The 26,777-nt window shown below is 42.8% G+C and overlaps 1 protein-coding gene across 1 annotated transcript in view; it reads left to right on the top strand.

Annotated features, from left to right (window-relative positions):
• The window catches only part of FNDC3B (fibronectin type III domain containing 3B), a 146,944-nt gene that overhangs the window by 73,227 nt on the left and 46,940 nt on the right, over positions 1-26,777 (top strand). The window contains exons 6-11 of the mRNA XM_005419033.2: positions 8,439-8,497; positions 14,498-14,655; positions 16,814-16,873; positions 19,571-19,709; positions 20,033-20,086; positions 23,537-23,547. Coding sequence (XP_005419090.1) covers positions 8,439-8,497; positions 14,498-14,655; positions 16,814-16,873; positions 19,571-19,709; positions 20,033-20,086; positions 23,537-23,547 — 481 coding nt within the window. The remainder of the gene's footprint in view (positions 1-8,438; positions 8,498-14,497; positions 14,656-16,813; positions 16,874-19,570; positions 19,710-20,032; positions 20,087-23,536; positions 23,548-26,777) is intronic.

Genomic DNA, 26,777 nt, shown 5'->3' with positions numbered 1-26,777 from the left:
AAATAAAATTTCTGCTTCAATGTAAATGCTTAGACAAAAACCAAGAACAGTAAAAGATGACACACTTTCTACTTTTATCCAGTTTTAGGGCAAGTTTTCCCTGCTTACTTTCTCACAGAGGATGAATAGTTTGCTTTGCTCTGACTGTTCCTGAGACTGAAATAGTGGTTATTGCTCAAACCCAGCATCCCACAGCACTTTGCATTGCCCACCATGAAATCTAAAGAAGGCATTTCTTCTTTGATTCCAGCAAGGTTGAGGAGCTGTGACTGAGGGCAAAATTTGGCCTGCAGTTATTTTCTTAAATTTTTTTTAGTTTGTGATGGGTTCTGCTGTACCTCTGCACTGGGGAAGTGCTCTGCTGCCTTCCTATTGTTGCAGCAAACTCAGTGCCTTTATGAGGTTCACTGCCAAGGGAAGTTGTTAATTTTGGCTGAGGAGCTCTGTTTAATCCCCAGCAAGTTTGGAACTCCTATGGAGTCTGTTTTGGCTGTGCTGTGTGATTGTTTTTCTGTGCAAATATGCAGTTCTGCAGGTTATTTTGCTAGTTTTGTGTTTGATCAGGAAAATGCTCTTATTGTGTAAAAGGCAGATTAGCAAAAGGTTTTATGGCCAGAATTGCCTATGGTCATATTTTTGAACATCAAGAAGAAGTAAGTTTTGTTTTGTGTTCAATACTGGTGCCATTGTCCCCTTACACTGGAGATGGTATTGCAGAGAAAAATATTTCCTCACTGGCATGGGGCAGGATTTTAAAAGGCACTTTAAAATGGCACAGTGGAGACTTGTCCCTCTGTGTTCTTTAGGGACTGTGCTTTCCACCTCAGTTCTTGCAGGGCTCACCTCTGCCCCAGCAGGACGTGCTGTGGCTGTCCCAGCAGGGACACTCAGGAGTGACAAAGCCACACCTGTGGTGGGATGCAGAGGAGCTCTCAGTGACCCAGCTGGGAAGAGAAGACCAATCCTTGGTGCTGTCAGACTTGTGCTTTTTGTCAGTGCAAGGAGGAGTGGTGAGCCTCCGTTGCTGTGTGTTCATGGTGCTCAGGCTCCTGCTTTGCCTGGCTCTGACAGTCAGGTGCCAGGACTGAAGGGAACCTTTTCTTTTGAGGGGAAGTCTCTCTGTAAATACCAGGTGGTGTCATTTCATGGCTGGTGTCAGACATCCTTTTGAGCCAGTTTCATATTTTAAGACGCATGGGTATCTCAGCCATGCTGCTGACCAGCCCCTGCTCCTGCTTTGAGCTGGGGAAGCCTGTGGAGTTTTTCTGGCCATGTCACCTGGGGCAGCCTGGGGTGCTGCTGACAGCAAGGTGCAGCTTTGCAGAAGTCACATCCCTTCCTGAGTAACCACTGGGTTCCTCAGCCTGGAGAACAACCCTTGAGTGTGGAAAGTCACAGGGAACGAGGAGAAATGAGAGGGACAAAGCATAAAGCAGCACAGAAATAAATGGAAGGAATTAAGCCTAAGGAAATTCCATGCATCCCAACTATTGTACAGAATTCTGAGGAGTGCGGAGAACATCATTGTTCCTGGGAAAAGATTGTAGTGGCCAAATTTGTAGTGAGAACAAAACATCAGCCTTCTACCTGGAAAGTGGGAGTCAGGAGCTCCAGGGAAGTTTTAGGAGGGACTTTCAGTCTCTATGTCGAATACTTGACCAAAAGATGGAGGGGTGGGCACTGCTTGGTTTATCTGCAAAGTTTTTATTGTCTTCCCAGCCCCACATAGCATGCCAGCTGCTGTAACAGCATAGCAGAAGGGAAGCTGCTGAAAATAAAAAGAAAAAATATTTTGACAGAGAAAAGAAGCTAAAGCAGGTCAATGATGAAAAGAGAGCACTCCAAGAGGAGGTCCTGTGTGTAAGTGGTTTGTTGTTCCAGCAGATTCAGCTTGGGCTTCCTCTGTTTCTGTGGGTTATGTCATTGTTTGGTTTGGTGTTCCTTCAAGCCCAGCCAGCTGCAGCCATCCCCAGTGCCCTGCCTCTGTTATCTGCTTTGGGAGATGTACAAAGTGCTCGCTCACCATGGCACATGGATGTGGAGGAGATGGGGGGCTGCTGTATTTTACTAAGAAAGCCTTTTCTGCCTTCTAATGGACCAACTGCCTGTTCACAGTAGGAATTCACTCAGATCTCCAGCCAGTAAAGTAGGAGTTGTTTTTGCTGTCTTCCAGCAGTAGCAGTGAAGAAGCAGAGAAAAACAAACCCAACGTGTCACTTACCCTCCATTTGTCCCTTGCATCCAGCCTTTTATTTCCCTTGCTGGTTGCTACTGATCTTATTTTCCTTCCTCCATCCCAAAGAAAAACAGAGATCCAAACAATAACAGGGGGCAGGGAGGATCAGATGCCCTTACATTTATTTTTAAAACACTTTTTAGCCCAGGTGACTTCACTGTGTACATCTGAATGCTCCCACATCTGATCCTGATCCATGTGATAGGAAGTGCCTTTGGTTAGAGAAGGATGAGCTGTGAATTTGCACTCCAGGTATTTTGGAATATCCTGTCCCTTGGACAATAGGATACTGAAGCAGTCCAGGTGAAACCAGCAGGTCAATAGATATGGGCTGTGGCCAGGACGTCTCTCAAGGAATTAAATTCCTGCCTAAATCACAGAGGCAAAGCACTTCAGTCATCCTTTGCTTTATTGAATCAGTGAATCAGGATGACTAGAGATTTGATTTTTCTGATTTTAGATCTGAAATTGTGGCTTGCTGTTGTTGTGGGGGGTTTTTGCCCTTTTTGGTGTTTTTTTGTTTTGTTTTTTTTTGTGTTTTGTTGGTTTGTTGTTGTTGTTTGTTTGCTTGCTTGTTTTTCTTCCTTTCTTTTTTTTTTCTATCTATATATAGTTTGGTCTTTAAGGATAAAGAATGAAGGATAAGCCCCTAGACATTAATAAATGTATGTTAGCAGGAGAAATCAGATAGCAACAGTGGGAAATCACTTAGAAATGGAAAAATTGTGATACACTCATGCATGGCAATTTTTGAAGAATTAGAACACGTTTTAACAATTGTATCTAAAGTTGGATAACATCAATCTCTCTACCTTTGTCTGGGGAGCCATAGTTGTGTTTTATCATTGATGTTTTTTATTAGCTTTCATGTAATGAACAGAAATTTGAAATATTTAACATTTAGAAATCTCATCCAGGCTTAATTAATAATTTTCCTTGGTGTATTACAGGTTCACATGGTGTGATTGACTGCTTTGAATGGAAATATTTTTTTTCACAAGTTTTTTATTCTGAAGGGCTCCCTGTTCTGTCCAGCTGGAAAGGGCTTTTTAAAGCCCTGTGTGTTCAGTGTGACACTGGATTTGCCCTTCCCAGTGTCACATCTGTAGCCTGGCAGTTTATCCGTGACCCTGCCCTGTCCTGGGCTGCCTCCCTGACAGACTGGAGAGCTGCACCAAACTGCATTAGGCAGGAATTTGTCCTAGCTCTAATTTTATTCAATATTTTCATTAAGGGCTTGAAGGATGGAATAAGGATTGAGGCTTATTAAATTATAGTCCATATCAGGCTCTGATGGGGTTGAGAGTGCTTGATGGGTCAGGGAATGATGGCCAGACAGGAGGAGAGCTCTGTAATGGCCTTCAAAGAAAAAGTTTGATCAAGGCAAGAGCCATCTACTGCACTGCAGCTAGTTGTTCTCAGACAACTAGCTAGTTTTTTAATTAGGTGTTTTAATTTTTAATTATTTTTTTTAATTCTGGGAGGAATAGGAGTTACAAACCCCAAGAATCAAGTTATTCTGTAGACAAAGAGAAGAGTACAAGCAAGCTCTTCTAAGCAAGCTCTGTAAATGAGTCCTTAGTTCTGGTGCTGCCAGGATCTCAGCTGGGCAGGGATGTGCCACATCCTCAGAAGGATGGAAACTAATTTAAAAAACAGAAGACAGCAGCAGGCGGGGTCCTTTACAGACAAGTATGGAGAAATGAGCTTGTTTTTGTTAAAGGAAGAAATTCCTGCAAGTATATGAAAGGTGGCAGCAAAGGAAGGGGTGATGAACTCTCCTGGGGCAGATGTGCAGGAAAGAAGGAATAAGTTTCAGATGCAGCAGGGAGAGCTGAGATGATCTTCCCTGAGATGAAGAGTTAGATGCTGTGGTAGTTCTCCTAGCTGAGAAGTTTGGAGATGACCGTGATCATGGGGCAGGAGGTCATTTATTTAATTTCTTTAATTCTCATCTCAGAGAAGCAGTTTGGGTGTAGATGATCGTGTCTCAGTGTAGGAGGATGGACTCTGTGGCTGTGTCACATCCCCTCTGGTCCTGTGACTCAGCTGCTGCGTGACATCCGCAGCGTTAGGTTTGTTCTTGTGCAAGGAGCTTATTAACTTACATTTCTGCAATTCCCTGGAAGTCTGGATGTGTTCTTCTTGGTGCCTTAAGCTTTGACACGGGCAGGCAGCTCACAAAGGAGCTGGGCTGTGTTTGAAGAGCTCATTTTCTCGGGGGCTGTAGGTTGTGCTGTACGTGACTGATGAAAGATCTTTCCCAGCGCTAAAGCCGGTCACAGCCCCGATAAATCTGGAACAAATTCTGAGAAAGCATGTCATGTTATGACTGGCATATCTGTGAGCATGGAGCTCTGCTTGAGAATTAGACTCAGAGTTTGCAAAGTGCTGGTGCTGATGTCATTCCCTTGGAATGGAAAGGCTGTTGAAACAGTAAATACTTTCTGTGGCCAGAAGCTAAGTCTTGAGCTGGACCTTTTCCTCTCTTCGAAGGAAAGAATGCAGAACAAACCTAAAATGTGTATTTGCAATGGGAAAATCTTAATTAGTTTAGAGCTTTTAGCTATTTCAAACCATTTACATACACAGCTGCTGTTCATGCAAACATGTAAACTATTGATGGAAACTTCAAACTTACCTTGAACTGACATTTTTTTCCCCTGTTTTTTAAAGCTGGGTTTGGTGTTTGAAAGTATGGTTGGAAAGCTCTGAAAATTATATTTGTGCTGTACGTGCAGAAAGGAACATAGACACAGGCTAACAGAAGCATAGAATAAAAGGCTTTAGTTCAGCAAGGCTTGACACTGAAACCCTGTTAGCACCAAACAGCTGCTGAGAAAGTGTTTAGCTTTTAGGGGCATTTAATCCTGGTTGTATCCATAGAATTTTGTTTATTATTCAAAATTCTGAAAAAAAAGAGAGGAACTTGATGTGGTCCAGGTCGTTCAGCTGGCTTTTCTGCAATAAAAGATTAATCTGGAACACTGGATCCAAAGAACCCACAGCCTGGGAATTAGAACCTAATGCTGGGAGTGCTATAATGTCTCTCAGACAGTGAGATTAGCAGGGCAACTCGGATTTTTGTACTGTCCCTCAGAGGACCCCATGGAGCATTCACAAGGAATTCATCCCCACCCCCAGCTTCCTCCTAGGAGGAAGAGTTTTGCCATGGCAGATGTGGGGAGCAGATGTTGAGAGGAAAAGTTAAAATGGGACAATGACCTGAAGTGTTGGTTGGGCTCCTCCTTGACGTGGCTGAGCTCCTCTTCCCAGTGAAAAAGGAGGAAAGCAGCTCCTGCTGCCTGCCCGGCCAGCCCCAGCCTTTGGGGGGGTTGCCATACAGATTTTCTGTCTGCCTGTCAGATACTCACTGCTCAATCAGCTGAGGAAGAGGAAGGGACAAAGACTGAAATGCAAATCCACTGTCTGTTATTCAGGGACAATCAGTCCCAGGCAGGTGAGTCATGCTCAGCCACCCACCACCTTTCCTGAGCAGCTCTAGGTAATTTTTTTTGAACCTGACTTGCCTGTTTTAGATCAAGATTCGCCCATTTCTTGCTGCTGTTCTTGCCCACTTTTCCACCACTGCATCTGGGATGTCCAGCAGATGCTCCTTGTCCCTAAATGTTCCATTGAGCTAATTTAGAATATAGTCCTTGGTGGCTGCTGAGTGACAACAGAGAGCCAGGAGGAAATGCTTTCCAGCAGCTCTGTGTTATCAGATAGAGCATGTCAGATGGTTTCTTTCCTTCTCTGTTGTCTTCCGTTTCTGCTCTTTGCTGGCTTGGAAGGAAGATGTTGAGCTTGGTACTCAGAGATTGGCAGGTCAGAGCAACTTCCCTACTGAGGGAGGGATTTGGGACAGGTCTCTCTTCTCCTTAGCTTAGTCTAGCTCAGGAGACTGTGAATAATCATGTTTGTTACAGAAAGGAACTCAGCCATCCAGAGAAGCCGGAGATTTTTTTAAATGGCTCTTGAAATGGGAAGCTAAGTGTCTGAAATACTGTAAATACTGTAATTCTTGATAACCACTCCTGAGGTCCCCTTTCAACCTGTGCTGTTCTCTGATGCTATTATAGACATCACTTGTGGATGTTTATTGCTTTCTGCCTGTAGTATTTGCTTTATTTTCACAGGGCATTATTTGTTACATGTATCCCATTCCCTCTCCCCAAAGTCTTTGAAGAAGAATTGTCTTCTTCCCCCTCCAGCTTATCTGTATAAACACTTGGTGACATAAATGTCCATATTGCCCTCATAAATGTCCATATTGCCCCCATAAATGTCCACATATCTGTAATAATCCAAGGCCTCTGTGTCTGGTACCCAGAGCCTTCTTTGTGTGAACAAGACACATAACTGGGACACTGATGTAAAAAATTCCCTGAGTGGGACACTTCATTGAAAAGTTTGATTGAAGTAATTAAATTTTTATTTATTTGCTGGGCATACCCATCTCCTTTAAGTCTTGGAGTCAGTTCCTGTGCCTGGAGCAGATTGAACCCTCAGCCCTGACCTGCAGAGGGTGGGAGTTACTGTACAAAGCAATCACCTCTCATGGAAGAGGGAAATGAGATTTCTTTGGGCTTCAGGCTTTGTTTTCCTCTCCTGCTCAGTGTGACAGAGCATCCCTGCTAGAAAGCAGAGAGAGGGAAGAAAATGCGGTCCACATGTTTGGGATTTGGGGTTGAGAGTGATTCACGCTCAGCTTCTGGGGGTTGTAATTAGGGGTGACATAATAACCAGAAACTTTTGATAAAATAGTAGCAGCTTTTTTGTTACAGTCAGAGCTGCAGAAGCTGCTTCTGATTAGCATCCCTTCGAGATAAGCCTGCAGGATCTCCACACTGTGCAGATCTGCCTCCAGGCTTTTGTGGCACAGTTCAACTTCTTTACTGATGCTAAAAGGAACCCTGCATTCTGAAACACCCCAAATTTTGACATTTTCACTTGGATCAGCATCTCAGTCTTTTCCTCAGCCATTTTAGTCCATCTGTGAAATTTTGAAATCAATATTATCATATTCTGGCTCAATCCTGCCAGTTTATGCTCTTTATAATACACTCTGAGGGTTATCTGCTATGGAAAAACAACAACCTTGCTATCCTCAACTTCTCCTGAAATATTACTGCTCCTTTCTTTTCCAAGTGGCTGAGGCTAAAAGGAATCCAGGAATGTGTGCAGCAGGAGATCTGTCATTCCCAGTCCACACCAAGGTGCATTCTTGCAGGGAGAGATGGGCATTTACACTGGAATTCTGCCATCAGCATTCAGCCAATTCTATTTTTTGGCAGTCGAGCACATGGAATTCGTAAAAAGAAGATCTACTTTTTTAAAGCAGGTCACAGACAAAAATAAAGACACATTCTTGGGCTGGGAGAAGTAGGTCAGGTTTTGGGGGAATCATTAGTGAAAGCTGTTGATCTGATCCCACCTGTTTATTAATGTTTTTTGCTTCCTGTGCCAAGGACGTCTGGCTCATTTTGCTTTAGGTGAGATATGTTGTTCTGCTTTGGTGAGCAAACTTTTTGCATTAACATTTTAAAGAAGAAAAGAAAAAAAAAAAAGAACCCAGGAAAATATGTTCCTGGTTTTCCATTAGAGAATACTGTAGTGGAAAGTGAGGCCTCTGTGTGCTGTGGTCCAAAAGGAATAAAGCTGCTTTGTGTCACCTCATTACTCTGAGCTGATGTTTCACCTCAAGATTGTTTTGAGGGGGGAGGATGAGGGAAAGGCTGATTCCACTGCTCAGAGGATGGCCTCTTCTGCACAATTATCCCTCTAATTCAGGGGGAGCTTTTCTGTGGGTGCCTCTGTGCAGCCCCTGCAGGAGGCTCAGGCAAGGAGGATGGATTGCTGCTGCTCAGGCTCTGGAATTTGCTGGCATCACTTCATTGCCTGCAGCTGCAAGGTGGCTGCAGAAGAACCTTGGGCATTACCCAGTTTAAGGGCAGGTGGCTGCAGGGTGGGTGCTGGGGCTCAGCGCAGGCTCCTGTGGGGCTCCCCTGGGTTTTCCCTGCATGGGACAAGGACACTTGTCGTCTCCAGAGCCCTGGTGGCCAGGGGGACAGCCCAGTCTGCAGCTACTCATGTTGTAATATGTTTGTCTCCTTCCCCTGTTTTTATTTCTGTAACTGAAATTCTTGTTTCATTTTGGTAATTTATTTCTCTTCCTCTTTCCACATTCTCTCTTTTACAGAATTTGATTCAGAAACAAAAAGGGTTCAAGACATTCTATCTGGAATGGAAAAACCACAGGTATGTGATCCCAAACTGCCACACAAACGTAACAATACCAAATGTGAAAAGTAGATTGTGTCACAACACACTGCTGATTTCACAGGGGAGCACCTCTGATTTTTTCCCTTAGCAGATTGCTGCCACTAACTCATTTTACTGGGATATAAATCTGAAGGATCTTTTGTGCTCATGGGTGTTTGAGGGCTCTGCCCGCTCCAGGAATTGCACCAGTTGTCTGTTTCCAGAGGACAATTCCCAGTATTCATACTGTAATGGGGAGCTCAGTGCACTGGGGTGACTTGTATAGCTCTTACCCCCACTCTCCCCTGGGTTTAATTTTGTCATGAGCAATTTATGTCTTTAATCATGATTAAATTAAGCTAATTCTATTATTCAGAGGCAAATTACTATAGTCTGTGTTTGTCTGAGGCATAAAAGCCTGTAAATTATGATGGAATTGAATCACCCTGTAAATAACCCTAATGCTGAGTGTGACTGCACTCAGGTGAGGTTATTAATAAATCTGCTTTAAGCCCTTTTCTAGTTTGGTGTGTCAGATGAAAGCCAGAGGAGCACTGTGGGTCTGAATGAATGTTCCAAGCCAGCACTGGGAGAAGCAGTCATGGGGCAGAGGAGGCAGAAATCCCAAAAAAATAAAACCACCCCAGCCCATCTCCTGTGCTCTCCAGAGCTCAGGCCTTTCCCTGTCCAGCTGGAGAGATAGGGCACAAATGAGCAAATAAATAAAAAATACTGGTGGAAAGCTCATGGGAAGACTTGGTTTGGCTGATGAAGGCTGATCCAGAGACATTCTGCAGTGGGAGCCTGGGCTGCAGGAGTGGCAGAGCTCAGGGAGAGCCAGGCTGAGCTTTTGGACTCTCCTCTGATGGATGCTTTTGTTCTGAATAAATACAAAAGGTGCTGGTGTTCAGTTGCTCCATCAGTAGGTGCTGGTGTCCTGGCACGGGCAGGAGCTGGTTCTAAGCCAGCCCTGCAGAGATGGCAAACTGAGCCTGAGCTCTCTCCACAAGGGGAAGTCACTTCACTGGGTTTGGAAACAAGTGACAGTACTGAGCTGAAGAGTTTCAGTGTGCTCAGAAGGGAAGAAAGTGCATTTAGCACAGAGTTGTTGTACAGAGGGAGTCAGTATTTTTGTAGCAAGGACCAACTGAGTGTTACTCATTTGGTCAATAGCCACAGCCAGGTGCTTTACAAAAATCCAGAGAGCTGACAAGAAAAATGTGTTGTTCCATATTTTTGTCCTTAGAGGTAGAAAGAGAAGCTATTAGAGCAATTTGCAGGATTCTGAGACCTGGACAATTAAATTTATGGTAACCAGAGCCCTTAAAGCAGGAGGAAAAAAAGACATGAAAAATAGACAAAAATAATTTTCCTTTAATCACACCAAAATTGGGATTAAAAAAAAATCCAAACCATGGCAAATGCTGGTTCAATAACAATGACATTTACTGAGGTGAAGTTGGAGATCATCTATTATTCTCTCTCTGTAACTTTGACATTTGTGAGTAATTAAACTCACAGGACTCTCACAAATCATGAATTGCTGTGAATGGTTCTGTGTGTGTATAGTCAATATTACATCTGATAGAAATCTATCATACTATGCATAAATAGTCATCTTGGTCATGTTGCTTGGCAAATCTTATTCAAGTGAAAAATAAAACAATGTAAATGAAAAGAACACAGTGGTGAGTCAGTGACAAGTGTGTGATGCTGCGTCTGCAGCACATGGGTTTGATTTGTCCAGGTGGGCAGCTCTCTCCATCCATGGGGGGACGAAGCCATCCACAGGGTTTAGCCTTGTGAGCAGCTCCTGCAGGAGAGCTATCACTGGGAGGTGTCTGGATCGTACAGGTACCTCTCTGAGCACACAATATACACAATTTTAAAATTATTACTTCATGAAAGGTCTTTTTTCAATAATAGGTATTGTCACCTGTTTGAGAAGTGTGCAGCCAAGCTGTAAATTTAATCAGAGCTTTGTCCCTCTAACAGCCAGAATTTTAAAAAGCACCTTTTGGTTTTAATCCCCCATGGTTTTGTGTCAGCTGAAATATGTTTTTAATTCACATTATCACAGACAAAGTAATCATTCTCCAAAACAAATTCCTCGGTGAGGGGAAGGAAACTTGACTCTGGGTTTATGAAATGGCTGCATCTGACAGCCAAGGGGCTTGGGGGGACATCCCCCCCATGGGGAATCACCAGGGCTCTGTCAAACCCCAGCTCAAACATCAGCCTGCCTTTCCAAAGGCAGCCTGTCCTGCTGACTCGCTCTGCAGCGAAACTCATATTTAATCACTGGGGTTTTTGCCTAAAATTGCAGGATTAGAGCCATAATTTAAAAGCAGAATCTCAACCCAGTAATAAGTGTGAATTCATTTGACCCCCAAGCCTTTCAAGCCGTGCCCTGGAGGGAGTAAATGAATGTTGCTTGCAGTGTAGTTCTCACACACACAATGAGCCCCCAACCACACGATGCCTGGTGAATGCTAACCCGGAATCTGAAAGATAATGAAAGTTGTACAGAAACATTTTTCATTACCTGAAAGACGGGAAGGGCCGATACTCATCAGTCTTGTAACCTTATTGAAGTGGTGCAGGAGTTGGATTCTTTCCCAGGGGCTTTTATGGAATAATTATTTACACCACCGAGTTTTGATAGAGCAGAAAGGAGGCATTTACTGTGTAAACGGAGAAGTTTTCAGAAACTAATTAACTCTGCTTTTCACCAGACATACAGAACTCCTCGTGGGAGAAGCTTTTGTTAGGTCTCAGCTAAAAGGCCAAGCCAGCCCTCTTCAAAGCAGGCACAGTGGTTTTGGGGACAGATGAGACAGGCTGGGGGAACTCAGAGGCAGCACAAAGGGTTTACCTGCCCAGCCTGGGAAGAGATGCTCTGGCTGCATATGTTTTGTCAGATGGAATTAGTGCAATGTTAATGAACAACGAGCTGGTTTTAAATGATGGTGAGGTATTTCTGTCTGCAAGTTCAGAAGGGCCATTAAGCCCACCATTTTGGTGGTAGCTGGGCTGTTCCTCACAGCCTGGAGAGGGCTGTGCAGGTCTGCACCTTTGGAAGGGTGTTTGTGTAAGTTAGAAAAGTTGGAGGTAAAGATACTCAACTGTTTTACAAGTGCCTGCTTCTTATTCGCAACATATCATAACCCCATTTATTTAACTTAGCTTTTTTCACAGCCAACCTAGTGCTTCCTGCTCCAGGTAGGAGTTCCTTGGTAAACAAAGTGGTGGCTTTGGCCATGGAAGGAGATACTGGCAGGTGACTGTGATATGGTATCAGCCTGTTGGTCAGGGAGCAGCAGATAGCTTTATCTCCAGCCACACAAATAAATCCATTCCCAGCGGACGTGCACAGCCCAGGGAGGGAATAGATTTGCCATTTCTGACTTATCTTGCAGACAGTGACCCCTCACTTGCTTTCCCGGACTTGCTGTGTGTGCTCAGTGCAGCTAAGACTGGTATTTAACCATTTCTGGTGTTTGCTTTTAAACCTGCAGCAGCAGTTGCTGTGTACCTACGAGCTCCAAGGCAGCCAGCAGCCACTCTGGGTGCTCCTTCCCTCTGAAATTAATGCTGCAGCAGCAGCTTAGCAACTGGGTTTGGACTTTTATCCTCTGCTGGCTTCAGAATAACAGTCTGACAGTTTCTAGCAGTTAGCCCACAAGATACTTTCTCTTATTTTAAGAAACCCAAGCCCCTAACTTTTTACAGATTGCTGAGGTTCATGGAGGGCCAGAGTTTGGCCGTATGTGGAATATATACGTGTGTCCTTGGGAGTAGTCATAGAGAAAAACATTTCAATAGAACATTGGCAGCATAGCATGCCTCCAGCTCCAAGTCTGTCTGAATTTATGAAAAACAATTATGCAAGCATATTTCCATAATAAAAGAAACTGCATGTCGATGGGCTGGGCTGGCATAGTCTGTTAAAGAACCCTAAAATTTATTTGGATCTTGTTAATCAGCTTTTTGATCAAAATATTATTTTAAATGCAGATTTTTAGCTCTTACGTATCTCTGCTCTAATTCCATTTACATATGTCTATGTATATACATATATGTGTACATGTCAAAAAATTTAACTTACTTGTCTTACTTGAATCATTCAAGATTCTTATAAGGTATCTTATCCAGTATCAGGGTTGACTGCTCCAAGATTTTAAGATAAACATTGATTTCATAGCATCAGAAAAATATGATAAGAAAATGCCATGAAAGCAAGAAATGCCTTGAAAATTCATAAACAATTCGCACATCCATGTTTTTTGCAAGGAAAGCTTGATGCTGCTTAAACCTTCTTGCCTTATAACTTATTTTCCACATTAGCTTGAACAAAGGTTTTCTTATTTTGGCAAGACTTAAATGTGCTGCTATAAATTAAAATCTCTAACTTTTGAGATCATGGCGTTTATGATGAGACATTTCATGGTGTCACCTACTTGTCAGGCTGTTAAAAATGGATTTATGACTTGCTCAGAAAGAATCTGGTTGATATATGGGTATCAGACACAACAGTTGCAATGCTCATCAGCTGGAAGCAATGAGTTTCCACATGAGAAGGTAAATATCCTCCATTATATAAAGGTATCCAGAAGCTGGATTTGTAAACAAGTAGTCCCTGAAAGCTGATTGCTGATACTTCATTCCCAAGTAATTTGTGGGTAGGGGGTTTCACTTGCCTCAACAAAAGTTAGGAAATGTGTAACTGAGCACCTGCAGCATTCATGTTGCACCTTCTGAAATAACAACATCTTGCTCTTTGTGTTGCAAAAATCTGTCAAAATTATAGATGCAGTGAAATTTGTTGCATAGGAAAAATAAAGAATATAAACCCTCAGTCTTTGATTCCTCCATATGGAGGCTAACTGAAAAAATATTCTTTATACATTCACTACAATTAAGAAGGAAAAACACCATTATTTTCATGATGAAAAGTGGAGAGTTGGTGGCAGGGCATTTGAGTTTTTGGAGGCTTTGAGTCTTCCCTGGGATATTTCAGCAGGCTTGTGTGAAAATGTGCTGCCTTTCCCAGATAACCAGTGCAGCTATTGCTTTGTATTTATTTTGCTTTTGAGACAGTGGCAGGGGGGATTTTTTATTCTTCTTTCTTGGCCTGATAACAGAAGGCTGCTCTCTGGGAAGCTGCTGCTGGTGTGTGCAGCTGATGTGCCAGTGGCTCTCCTGGTGAGCAGGGTGATGCTGGTTCTGCCAGCTGTGTGAACCTGGCTCTCCAGGAGAATACAGTGGCACTGGTGGGGTGATAAAATTGGTTTGGTGCAGGAGTTTGAGGTACTTCTTCCATGTTTTATTAAAAGCAATTCCTTACCCCTCTGCCATGGGGCTGTTCCGTGCAGTAGTGACTGCAGATCACACACAGTCCTTCTATCAAGCACAAAGTGATTGATTTGCAGTGTAGTTTTTAATTGACAGGTTGGACTTCTGCTATGATTTTTCCCTTGTGCTTTTGAGCCAACATAAATTTTCAGGTTGAATTGGGTTTTTCTTCTTACTTGCTGTTGAGGTATTGTGGTTTCAAGTGGCAACAAGGAACAGGATGACTGAAAAAGCCATCAGAGTTTCATTGAAAAAGCTCCCCAACAAAAACTTTAGAAAAATAATTGTGCATAAAACAATCTGTAGGTTGAAGTCTTTGTTCCACTTAGTTTTAGACACCTTTTGGGAATGGCTACAGCAGCAGGTACCTCCAGAGGCTTCCTTTGCTGGATGCTCAGTGATGAGCCAGTTCCCTGCAGGGGAACCTCTCTCTGTATTCCTCATCTGTTACAGATCACTTTTTGCCATCAGTCTGTGTTTTTGTTTGTGTTGCTGATCATTTCTGACCCTTTACTTTTCAACTCTAGCTCGGAAATTTCCATTTTGCCAAGAAATTGATTGTGAAGATGCAAGCAAAAAACAAATGCTTAAAGAATAGTTGTTTTTCCTTGGATTTCAGATTAACTGATGGTTCTTTTCTAGGTTACAAATATTCAAGCAAGAACAGTTTTGCTGTCCTGGTCACCTCCCACTGGCCTTCTCAATGCAGATAGACACAACAATGGTTTGCCTTACACCTGTACCTACGAGGTTGCCTTATCAGATAAAGGGAGGGATGGAAAATACAAGATCATTTACAGGTAAAAACCAGCATCTTTACAATTTTTGTTTCATTAGGAGTAAATCCTCTGAGCTTTTCAGGGTGTATCCTGGCATGGCCATGAGTCACAGAAGAAAGGCTCATGTTTCCTCACCAGAGGAGCTTGCAGGGATCTGGTGGAGTGCATGTCACAAGGTCCCTAATTGCCACCCCATCCCACTCCCTGGCACCTGGCACATCCTGCCTGCAATGCCATCACTCCTGTTGCCAGTGAAAAGGTTACTTTTTCTTTTATGCTAAATGTCAAAACCTTTCGTGTACGCCATGCAGGCAGGAGAGCTGCCTTCCTAATGGGCTAATTTTGTGTGGACTTGCAGAATTTAGAAGAGTAAAATCTTGTTATTTCAGCTAACGAAAAAAATGTGAGGGCTTTGTTGCTTTGTGGTGTCTTAGATGAGCAGAGGAGGGAGTGGAGCAGTCAGTAGGTTACAGAGGCTCCCCAGAAAAACCCAAATACTTGGCTCTCAGCAGGCTTCAGTAAAAATTCTGAGGGATTTCTCTGTGTCTCCTTGCAGTGATCCTCTGAGCTCATTCTGTGATCAAGCACATATGGTGTTATGCCTTTCTTTTTCCCCACTAATGACGTCTAGGAAAGAGAATTTGGAGATGTGACCTTGGCTATTGTGAAATAGCTAATCCTTCCCAAGTCTCATTAAATAAAGTCCAGGTGATAGAGCATTTAAGGAATTACCTCTTGAGACCAAGCCATCTCCTTTCTTAAGATGTCCTGTGAATTAGGGTATTCCTCTTGGTATGTTGAAGGCAGCTCTTGGATAATACAAAAAGGGTGTATTAACCAGGGAAAGGCTGCCTGATTTTACTCTTTTTTTTTTTCTGGCATTTACAGCAGCGTTTGTGAGCATCTCCATAGTCAAGTGTGTGCTGCTGAGCTTTTAAAGTGGGAAGGACACTTTCTAGTACTTCTTGTGCTTGATGGCTGCACATTTTCTCCTGGTTATGAAATGTTGTGCATCTGTTTTAAAGCTGCTGGTGGTGATGTGTCTCCTGCTGCTGGCCAGAGTGCAGCCCTTAGCTTGATGTGGTATGTTCCATCAGGAGCAGCAGTAATTGTTATTACCATAGGCAAAAGAGAGTCTGCAATGTGCTGAATACATTGTCTTTGGAAGGAGGTGCACTCGTTTCAGAGGGGAAAAACTGGATTTGCAGAGCATTGTATTATATGAAATAAAAAATAGAAGGCTTGCTGCTGGTGGATTTCTGGCGACCCAGCAGGCATGTGCTTTCTGGTGGATTTTGTTCTATTGATTTTGAGACATCTCCCTGTATTGGTCCAGCTAGCTATGAAATATTTCTTTATGCTAAATTGAGAGCTTTCTTGTTTCCCATATTTTAATAAAATCATGAATAAGCCAAGTTCTTACATGAGATGGCTATTACTTATTAAGCACTGACCCGTACCTTAATCTTCACAGATTTGGCAACACATGACTGAGCCCAGTGTTCATTTACCAGCAAACAAGCCAGAAGGAAAAAGAATAGCCCTAACTATGTTGGCTGCTTTTGAAATTAATAGATTGTATGCTGGTTATTTCTTAAAATGTCCAAACCACTTTGCTTTAAGTTGCCTTGGTATTGAAAGAGAGCTGGGTCCAGCTGTTTGGGTGTTAATTAAATGTCTCCTTGCTGTGGTCCTCACAGGGAGTGGGGTTCTGGAGGAGAGAGCAATAAGTGAAATGGTTGTGCAAGAAGCTCTGCTTCTTCCTCTGCAGTTCAATGTGTCACTGTGTATGAAGTATTTTGAATAGGGAATGTGCAGAAACGACAACAATAATGTTTGGGTTTCGCTCTTTTCGGCTCTGTGAGGGTTGAAAACCACAATGAGCTTTATACAAATATCAGCAAAATATGAGGTAGCGTTGAAATTAACCCATATATTTAGTTTACTGAATAACTTGGTGTGATGAATTCTTTTCTTCTTCTGTGCATATGGAGCTTTATGAAGTTTTCAGGAAATGTGAAGTGTGTTGACAAATTATTGGTATATGGTTTGCTACTGTTTCTCTTCAGAAGGATTATTTTTCTTCGAATTATAACACTAGAAAATCACTAGCTGTGCCAAGTGGGATATTGCTTTTCATAATTTATTGATTTATTTGGTTTGGATTTCTTTCCTGTAGTGGAGAAGAATTAGAATATCACCTGAAGGACCTTAGGCCAGCAACAGATTATCATGTCAGGTGAGTTAGCATGATTTCAATGTCACTTAAACTCTTCAATGATATGAGAATAAATGTGAAAGACTTTGAAGTAAATATACAGTGTAGTTCAAGAATTTTATGGTCACCTCTGTGGTTGGGTTTTTCAGTGGTTTCTAAATATTTTATCATAGATTTTATCTTGGACTATGAGAGTGCTTTTTGAGCAGTATCTTTCATTGTGGTGTTGTCATTACTTTAGTAAGAGATAAAAATAAGTTTATGATGTGTATTTCTGTGTAGATAACAGGCCTTGGAAGTGCTTATGTATGAAAGTAGGATATCTGAGGTAATTTAAAAAATTTGACTCAAGCAACTGGTGTTTCTTCAGTTCCTGTGAGATGAACACTGGAAGTACTCCACTCTTTTTTCATAAGGAGGCCACGCTTTGGGAAGTAAAGCTGCTGCATACAGATCCATCTGACCATAGTCACTTCAGCATTTATTCCAAGAAAAAAATGGATTCACACTGAACTGTGTTGATGTTTTCATAACATATTTCTCTTTGCTTCTGATTTATTAACACATTCTAGTTTTGTTCTCTGATGGTTTTAACACTGTGTTACCTGCTCATGTTGCTTTTTTTTAAAGACTTTATGAACCAAACCTTTGAATTTACATCCTGTTCACTTACCCTCAATATCCTTGAAAAAAAAATCCTTTCACTCTTGTCTATTGTTCCCTTCTGTTTTTCCAGACAAGGGCTAGGCACACTGTTTCACATCAAGGTTGCTCCTGTTTGTAAAACCTTAAAGAACAAACACCTTGCTTCTGAACTCTAAAAAAAAAAATCCAACACCAAAATGTGTCCATCTAGCTCTGCTACTATAGATTATTTTTATTTTTAAGGATTATTTCTAGTGGAGCCCTAAAACGAACTTTTCAAGTAGAAGCACAAGACCAGAAGGAACTTCTCATAAATGAGGAAAAGATGCAGCTCCTGGGTAGGGCAGGAGCCTTGTCCTTAGCAGCAAAGGGATGGTACCAAGGAGGAGGTTGTAAAACACTGTTGAGCTTCCTTCTGAGCATTGAACATCTCTTTTGAAGCCAAATTCAATCACCAGAGAGGTCACCATGCACAGCTGGGCTGAGTTCTCAGTCATTTTTAGGGGTGTTGTGGGTATTTGCCCCAGGTCCTGGCTAACTTCTTCCTCCCTACCTACAGTTCCCTCCACCTTCTTGCAGGTTTGCCAATAAGTTCTGTTTAAAAAGGAGTGACTAAATACAAAAGTCAGACTTGCAAAGCAGCAGCACAGTTTGTAGTGGAGCGAGCTGTCACTGAAGCAGCGGCTGTTTGCTTTACCACAGTTTTTTTGGTTTTTTTTTTTCCTTCACTGAAACTACATTATGTATTAATGACTGTGAAGAAATAAATCTGTTGAGTAAAGACATTTATGGGGCCAGCATTACTGGGCAGATCGCCTTGGGTCTCCTTGACCTTGGCAGCATCTCTCAGGGCTTTGTCTCTGCTGGACAAGGTGCTTGTGCTCCTTGCTGCCCTGCTGGGCCCTTGGACAGCCTGGAGCAGCCTGGTTTGCTCTGAACCACCACCTGCTTCCCTCCAGGTGTATTGCTGTGGTGCCCTCAGAGCTGGCTGTGCTCAGGGTTTCAGTGGCTTGCAGGAGATGCCCCTTGAGCTCGTTTTCACACAGTTTTATTTCCCTTGTGGGGTGTGTTGGATGCCAGGCCACGCTCATTTCCAGCACACACATGTGCCACTTGCCAGATGCAGACTCAATTAATTAATTGTGTTTCTTGTTGCTCCTGCCTGCTAACAGGTGATGTATAAAGCAGCACCAGATCTCATGTACCTCCCCCAGAAGGTTTGATTCTATGTAGGTGGTCATTGTGCATAAATTACTCTTATCTACTGAAAACAAATTTAGAAATTGCCCTTTCTTCAGCTCTGCATTCAAGCACACAATAGCTACAGCCAACTCAGGGGTCATTGTCTGGTCATGGCCTGAACTTTTCTTTGAGTAGAAGACTCCCAATTTGCACTTTCTTTTGCTGCATGGAAAATGTGAAGGGGAAAAATAACGTCATTACTTTTTCAGAGAAAAGCACCTCATGAGGAAGTGCTCAACTATATCCCATTTGCTTTCCCATATTTGTTATTGCATGTTCCATGCTGACATATACGGAGGATTTGCCTAAAATCAAATTTGCTTCGAAGATTTTTAGTTTATCACAGCAGTGTTGCTGGCCTGTGTTAGTTCTAGTTCATGGAGGTGCAGTAAATGTTGATTCCTGAGTTATGTAGGAGAAGATTGTACCCATGGAAGGAGACCAGCAGATACCTGCACTCAACATGGTACATGTGGACCAAGTGCAAACCAGGCATTAAAGTTGATAACTTTTTCTCTGTTGTATTTCAAGGAAGACTTTACCAGAGTGTGTGGAAGCCTGGCAATAGGCAAGGAAATATTGGTGGGAAGAAAAGATAATGAAGATAACTCAGTGGTCTATGGGAATATTTACACAAAACACTGTTCCTCTTCTGCTGTAATTATTTTTGCATTCTTGTATAAGTGAAGCAAAGCTAGGATTGCCATTGGGCTGGGATAGGTCTGTCATTAGTGGATGGTGTTGTGGGTGCTTTGGTGGTCAAACACTGTGGCCAAGGCAGTGCCACTTCGTGTGTCAGCACATTTATAACCCATTTCAATTCTGTTCCAGGGTATATGCAACGTACAACTCAGTCAAAGGATCCTGCTCAGAGCCAGTCAGCTTCACCACTCACAGCTCAGCACCAGAGAGCCCCTTCCCACCCAAAGCCTCGCACAGGACCAAAAGCTCCTTAACCTTACAGTGGAAGGTGGGTAACACTTGGTTCAGGCAAAGCCGGGGGAAAGTTCTGACAGTGAGCATAAATGTTGGAAATAATTGAAAGCTGAGACAGTCATTTTGCAGTAAGGGACTTGAACTTGCTCTGCTCTGACAAATCCCTTCCTGTGCACCGACCTGACTTTTAAAATGTATGTGTTTCATTATGTCCAGCTCCTTCCCAGCATTCGTTAAGAGGTTGCCAAGCCATGTGCAAAGCTTTGGTTTCACTTGAAGCTGTACTCATTTGCCTGGGGGAGGTGAAGCTGTTTTCTCTTACTCCCCAAATCACCTTTTGTTTATTTTTGTTCGCAGGCACCCATTGATAATGGTTCAAAAATCACCAGCTACCTTCTGGAGTGGGATGAGGTAAGTAGTAACTGGTTGAAATAAATACACAAATAAATGGCACTCAGACTTTACAAGGATTTGCTGAGTAAAGAAAAGTAATTAAATACAGGAGAAAGTAGAAATGGGAAAATTAAATCCTGATGGCATTAGGTAAAGAGTTGGAAAGGTGAAAGAGGCAATGGGGGGAAAACTTTCCATTCAATTTATTTTATATAGAGACAGTGTTCTGTTTCTGTACCCTTGAAGTGTTTTATCACTCATTTGGTGTACTTTATTTAATTAGCATTACTTGCTATTTAATTACTTATGATGTATCTTACAGTTCTGTTCATGATCTCTTTCTTCTGCTGCTGAGTGCAGAATAAACACTTGTTCCTGCCTTAGAGGAGAAGAGCCATGATCTTGCAGACCTGTCCACAGAAATGTACTCAGGGTCAAAATAAGTGTCCTCTGTGTACTGGCAATTAGCCGCCTTCCAGACACAAAAGGAAATAAGTTTTCTCCTAAGTATCTTCTGTGGTTAGTGAGCACTGGGCTGTTGGGAGACTGCCCTGACAGATGATGTGCAGGATTTTTTGGGAGTGTATTCTTGTGAGTCCTCCCTCTGTCCCCTAATTTCTGCCCCCTTTCCTTTGTACAAGTCATATTTCTGCAGAAAGCATGGGTCAGGGAGTTTTATCTCTGAAGGAAAAGAATAAATTGGATGACAGAAAGGGCTTGGACAACGTGTAAATAAAAGTCATGAGTTGGGAAATGAAGGGTGTGAAAGGGAGTTTGGTTGTAAAGTCTGAGAAACATCTCTTGAGGTCTTTTGTAGTCTAAAAATATTCTAAAGGGAGTATTCTGTTATGAATAGTTTTCCACCATGGCATTAGTAACACATTCCCTGCTCGTTCTGCTCCATGTTGGGTGTTTGGAACCACTCACTGTGCAAACATTATTGTGTGCACTGTCACAGCTGGTGGGGTCTGCGTGGTGAGAAACCCTCAGAACCTGAACTAAAGTTGAGCAGTAACTTCAGAATGACTTGCTGTCCCTCTGCACATAGTGCAAAACCAAAGGTTGTCACTGAAGAAGGGAAAAAGGGGAGTGTGAAGTCTGGGAAAGGAGATAGAGAGATTTCTGTAAAAGGATGGGCCAGGATGGTCCTGTTAGACCTGTGACATCTGGACTGTGCACTTGTGATTTCTTCTAAAGCTTCCAGTAACTTAGAGCTGAAGGAGCAGAGCAGCACAGAGCAGTGGAAACAAGGATGATTCCAGCCTGCAAAGGAAAGGGAAGCAACAGAAAGTCCTGTCAGAAGGACCATCAGCAGATAATTAATACAGTGCAAATACTATAATGTCAATTTTGACTGCATGGAGAATAGGCATGCTTTTGTATATATATATAAGACAATTCTAAAATCCTTCTGTCCTTCAAACTCGTCAATAAGAATTTTGTCTTCAGAAAGAATACTTACGGCACCCATTTTTCACAGAGCAGAAGCAGTTTGGTTTAGGGTAGTTCAGTTACCAATGGGAAAAAAATAAGGCATCCAGATTCCCTTAGTCTACCTGTTTTAATTAGCTTGTTTTCTCAGTAATAGCCCTGAAATCTGAGATTATAATGGATAGCTAGCCAGCACAGATGAAAGAATAATGGCCCTGCACAAATTAATTTGGTGCATCTCCAATGGTTTGACAGGATTCCTGGCTGAAATGTAGCTGGCAGGTTCTGAGACAGTTAATGCCACAGGTGTAGCTTCTCTAAATTTTTTTTAGAAAAATAAGAGATAAGAGATTTCTGTCTCTTATCTCTCTGATGAGAGACAGAAATGCAACTTTAAGCCACTGAAATGAAAGCCTGCTATTGAAGCTTGTGAAAGGAAAAGTCTGAAGATGCAGGCTGGCTGTGCCTGGGTTTGCAGCAGCCCCATCACAGGCAGTGGTGGGCTGGCAGGATGCTGCAGTCACTTTTCCATGGGCCATGGCAGGCTGTGCCTCTGAGGGGAAGTGCACTCAGCTGCCGGAATTCTGGCACCCAGGTACAAAAGAGAATTCACTTGCAGTGCCCTGCAGCCCCGTGCTTGGTTCTGTAAACTCCACATCAGCAAAAGCCTTCTCCACAAGGCCACAGTGTGTCCTGCTCAAATCAAGGAGTACATACATCAAGGCACAGCAGAGGGCTTGCCAGGCAGCAGTGAGCACGCTGCCAGGTCTCAGCTAGAGCAGCAGTCATTAGCTGTGAGGCACAGGGTAAACTACAAACACGGGAAAATCAGCCATCAGAGGGAGATGAAATCGTGGCTGCAAAGCAGAGAGGGCTTTGCAAGAGCAGAGAGCAAGAAATCTGTCAGGTGATAAAGGTGGAGAAACACCCTAAAGTGGCAGCCTGCTTAGGAAGTTGAGTCCCTTCCTAGGGAAGAATGGTGTGGAAAGCCCTTGCCACACTCATGGCACACAGGTCCTGGAAGGCTCCTGTGCAAAGGCTGGAAACAAAGCTGGCATCAGGCATGGGAGGTGTGCAGAGGGCTGGGGGCATCCAGGCAAACACTCCAGTTGTGTCCCAGTCACACCAGTGTGTTCCCCCAGCTCAGGCAGAGTTATCCCTCCAAGGGAGGGGCTCCTGCAGCCCCTTTGTGCTCCTGGCTGGGGGGTCACAGATGTCTGTGTCTGTCTGTCTGTCTGTCTGTCTGTCTGTAGGACAGCCCAGATCTCAGAGTGTGTCAGATGCTCAGGGTTCCTCCTGTTTTTATGGGGTAGAGGAGCAGTTTGTAGCATCCAAAGTGCCTCCAGGAGTGTAGGTGGCATCACTTGTGTGTGCAGAAAATGAATTGTGGCTGTAAAACCCCAGGATTAGGTGAGCTGGGAAATTCTAGAAGGTTATACTGCTTAATATGTTACTGTGCCACCCTACCCAGCTGCTGCTGCAATTTGGTTCTCAGGTTTGGGGTTTTTCCTGACCTGCAGACTCTGAAAGGTTGTTAGTACATAAAGCCATTCCAGTTATCCTACATTTTTCTATCCCAGTTTGGCTTAAATGGTTTGTAATGTAACTGGTGCTACATGCTTGGTTAAAAAAACACAAATGCTTTCCCTTTACTGATCCAAGTCTTTGAATTAGAGTTGTCATACCTTGCTAATAAATGGTTATCTCTTAAAATGCCTGAAGAACTATGAAGGACACTTTATTCTTTAATAGGAGAGTAAAAGATCAGTTCACCAAATTGCCACTCAGGTACACTGGATGTACCCTAGGAAAATTTCCACTGACTCTAAAGAAGTAAGGATCAGCCCCTGTCTCAGGTATTCTGGATTTCATTGGGATTGGAACATGCTTGCACCACAGGTGCATTAGTTCTCTGGCAATAAAATCAGTTCAAATTAGTAATTAAGGAAAACTTCACCTTCTGGCTCTTTTGCTATGAACTTTGAACTTAAAAACCTGAACTGAATTGATGACTTGGTGCCAGGATTGATTATTCAGGGTAAGCGAAAAGCTAATCAGGGAAAAAATAGCATTAAAAATATACCAAACAGAAAACATGACTGCAAAGGAGGTGATGCTTTCCCTGATGCTAGCATTCATCAAAATCACTAAACTGTAGCTGCACTGAAAAATGCTGCTGGCACTGCTTAAGAACCAGGCCTTTGTTACTAATTAGATGTGAAATGCTTGTTGTGTGATTAAGTGGTAGTAAATAAACGTTTCTCTTGTGTATATGGATAGCCAGAGTATCCTATTCATTCTCGATGGGAAAGGGCAGGAATGTTCCTGAGCCACAGACAAGGACATCCCTCTCACACAGTGTGTGTCCCTGTTCTGTGCAGAGCTCAAAGCAGCTTTAATTCTTACCCAGTAAGGAGCTCATTTTAATTTACTCCAGAGAGAGACTGATACAATACCACCCTACTTAATGATTTGATGATGGAGAGTTAATAATGAAGTTTACATAGAGATAAATGGGGTTAATTTTGTTCTGCCACAAAGTTTTAAGTTCCTCGAGGTAGCAGAGATGTGCTTGTTTATACCAGCTGATAATCTGAGCCAGGCATCTCAGTGGTGATTTTCCAGGGCTGGGTACAGGGAGCTCCATGTCTGTGTTTGTTCACTTACCTGCCCCCCGAGTTTGTTCTGTGGCTGTGCCACTCTTGTGAGACATGCAAGAGGAGAGCCTTGCATACAATTGGGGTTTGTGTATAATTCAGGGATGTTTTGTAGGTCCTTTTCTGCCTCCTGAGTGTTTGTGTATAGAGAAAACTCAGTTACTTGCATAACTGGCAGAGTAAATGCTTTGCAGAGATCTGAGGGTGTGTTGCACTAATTGTTGACAGTTTGCTCCTCAGCTCTGTGTCAGATTGAATTGCAGTCTGTTCCTTTTTATTGCCAGCACGACCCAAACACAGAAGCCAGTGCTGGTGTGGCCACAGCAGATGTCAGTGCTGCATCCTGCTCACAGATGTGCTGCTGAGCTTTGCTTCAGCCCTGTGCAGGACTGTGCTCCATTCCTGCCCTGCTGTACCTGCAGCGGCCCCTTGCTCCTCTTGTGTTTATTTGCTGGGTCTGCTGCAGGGACCTCAGTCAACAAAACCCATTTCAAATCCCTTCTTCGGTCAATACACTCTCCAAAGGAAATCATGCACCCCGTGTTGGGTGAGTGTGCAGCTTGAAATATTGCTGAAAGAGCAGGCAGAGCTATAGTGGTGTTTAAACACTGTTGGAGCATTGTGCAATGCAGGGTGGATTTGTGGAGCTGAATTGTCCTTGTTTCCTCAGACAAGGATGGTCCATCACAGGGTGGGTTGTCCTGGAGAGCAAAAGGGAGCCCAGGCTGGAGGAGGCAGGAGAAGACTTCCCCAGGCTGGGGAAGTGGAACAGCGCTCTCCCTCTGAAATCTGGGGATTACAAATCCTTGCAGAAATGATACTGTGTATTTTAAGCAACTTATGAAACATTATTTGAAGGATTAAAAACTTGGATGCCGAGTGTACAAAGACTGGGAGAAGGATTCTGGGAAAGCTGTAAGACTCTTGGGTGGCAGCCAGTACCAGCCTGCCAGTTGTTCCTGTCTATAATTATGCCAGCATTAGTGCTTTCATAAATCTTGGGAGAGAAGGAGCGGAGAGGCTATTTCCAGGCTATTAATGCCAGGATAATTAGAAATATCGGCCAGCCTCTCCAATTAGTGCCAACAGAATCCAAAATACCAGCCAGTCTGAGTAATCTGAATACCAGTTGGTCTCTGAGCGAGTCTGGGGAATGTACAATACCAGTTCTGGAAGAGAAATATATACAATATCAGGGTTTGTACTGTTATAAAGTCAAGGATACCTTAAATGTTTGGCAATCTTGGCAAAATTTTAACCAGCCAGGCTGACAAATGAGAGTTTGCTTGGCCCATTGCTCTCAGTTCAGGCATTGTGCTATAGGTGAGATTTTCCATTATTTCCCTTTTTTTTCCAGCATTGTTTTATTGACCATATGCTTAGCAATTGGTCACTTTGTTCTCTTGGAAAAAAAGCATAGGAAAATTATTTTTTTAAAAGGCATTCTTAAACAGAAATCCAAAATAAATTAAATGTTTTCAATTATTTATAAGCAGTGAAATCATTAAAGAGTTGAGGAAAAATTAATTTAAGTCTACTCAACCTGTAAAAGGGAGTTTGCATAGGGGAAAAAATCTATTTTTAGTAGTGCCAAACTGATGAATGGATATTTTACTGAAACATAAGACTTCTAATTAGGTTTTGTATAGTCTGCATTTTAAATATATTACTGCTGAGCTGAGCAGTATGCTCACCTGTTATTTCTGTCCTAAAGAAATTCTACCATAGAACTCTGTAACTAGGAATTCTATCATAACACTCTATGGCTAGGCATTTTAGATCTGAAAATATTTTCCTCATTTACAAAATGTTTTTGCTTTGTGTTTCGTGATTCTTTTCCAATTCCCCTCCTGAATTTGCCTGAGCTGTGCAGTAATGCTGGAGCAGGTGGGTGAAGCTGAAGGAGGTTGTGTGTAAGGGAGTTCTAGAACAAGTGTAGGCTCCCTCTGTATAAATAAAAGTTCTGGCTGTTTGCCAGTGTGCTAAACGTCCCTTCAGTGCCTTCACACTGCTGTGCTGTGCTGGAAATCATCTCTGTGGCTGTTTTTAGCCTGATAAACACATCCTGGAGATTCACTACAAATGTGTCAGGGAGTTTTTCCTTCTGTGTCACAATCCGAGGGAGAAGAGCTAGAAATTGGCAGGGGCTGGAGAATGGGCCAGTGAAAAGTGCATGTCCCACTCAGGCATTTTTGAGCTCTTTAGTGGTGATGTTCTGAGCATGGAGGAGGAGCAGTGTGTGGGAGGGCAGAGTGAGCCCAAGGAGGCGCAGCAGGTGGGGCTGCTGGCCTCAGGGAGGATTCCTATCTAAATAGTACAGTAAATAGTACAGTAAAAATTAAAAATGGTGCAGACACCTGCCAAAATAGTAAATGGCTCAGCAGAGCTTTTCACTCAGAAGTTGCAGAGATGGGCATAACCTTGTTTTCTGCACATGCTGGAGCCCTTGGGTGTGATTTGTCAGGCTTCCATTCTGGTGGGCTTTTGGGTACTTCATAATGTTCAAAATTCTTAATTATTTTCATAAATAATATATATATATATGTTTTATATTTTATATTTTATGTATAAATAAATAATAATAAATAATGATATAATGTCTAATAATTCTGTGTTTGAGT

This window comes from Geospiza fortis, unplaced genomic scaffold (assembly GCF_000277835.1).
Source record: "Geospiza fortis unplaced genomic scaffold, GeoFor_1.0 scaffold172, whole genome shotgun sequence".
Taxonomy (NCBI): Eukaryota; Metazoa; Chordata; class Aves; order Passeriformes; family Thraupidae; genus Geospiza; species Geospiza fortis.
Note: the sequence above shows the minus strand (reverse complement) of the source record. Positions and strands in the feature narration are given on the sequence as shown.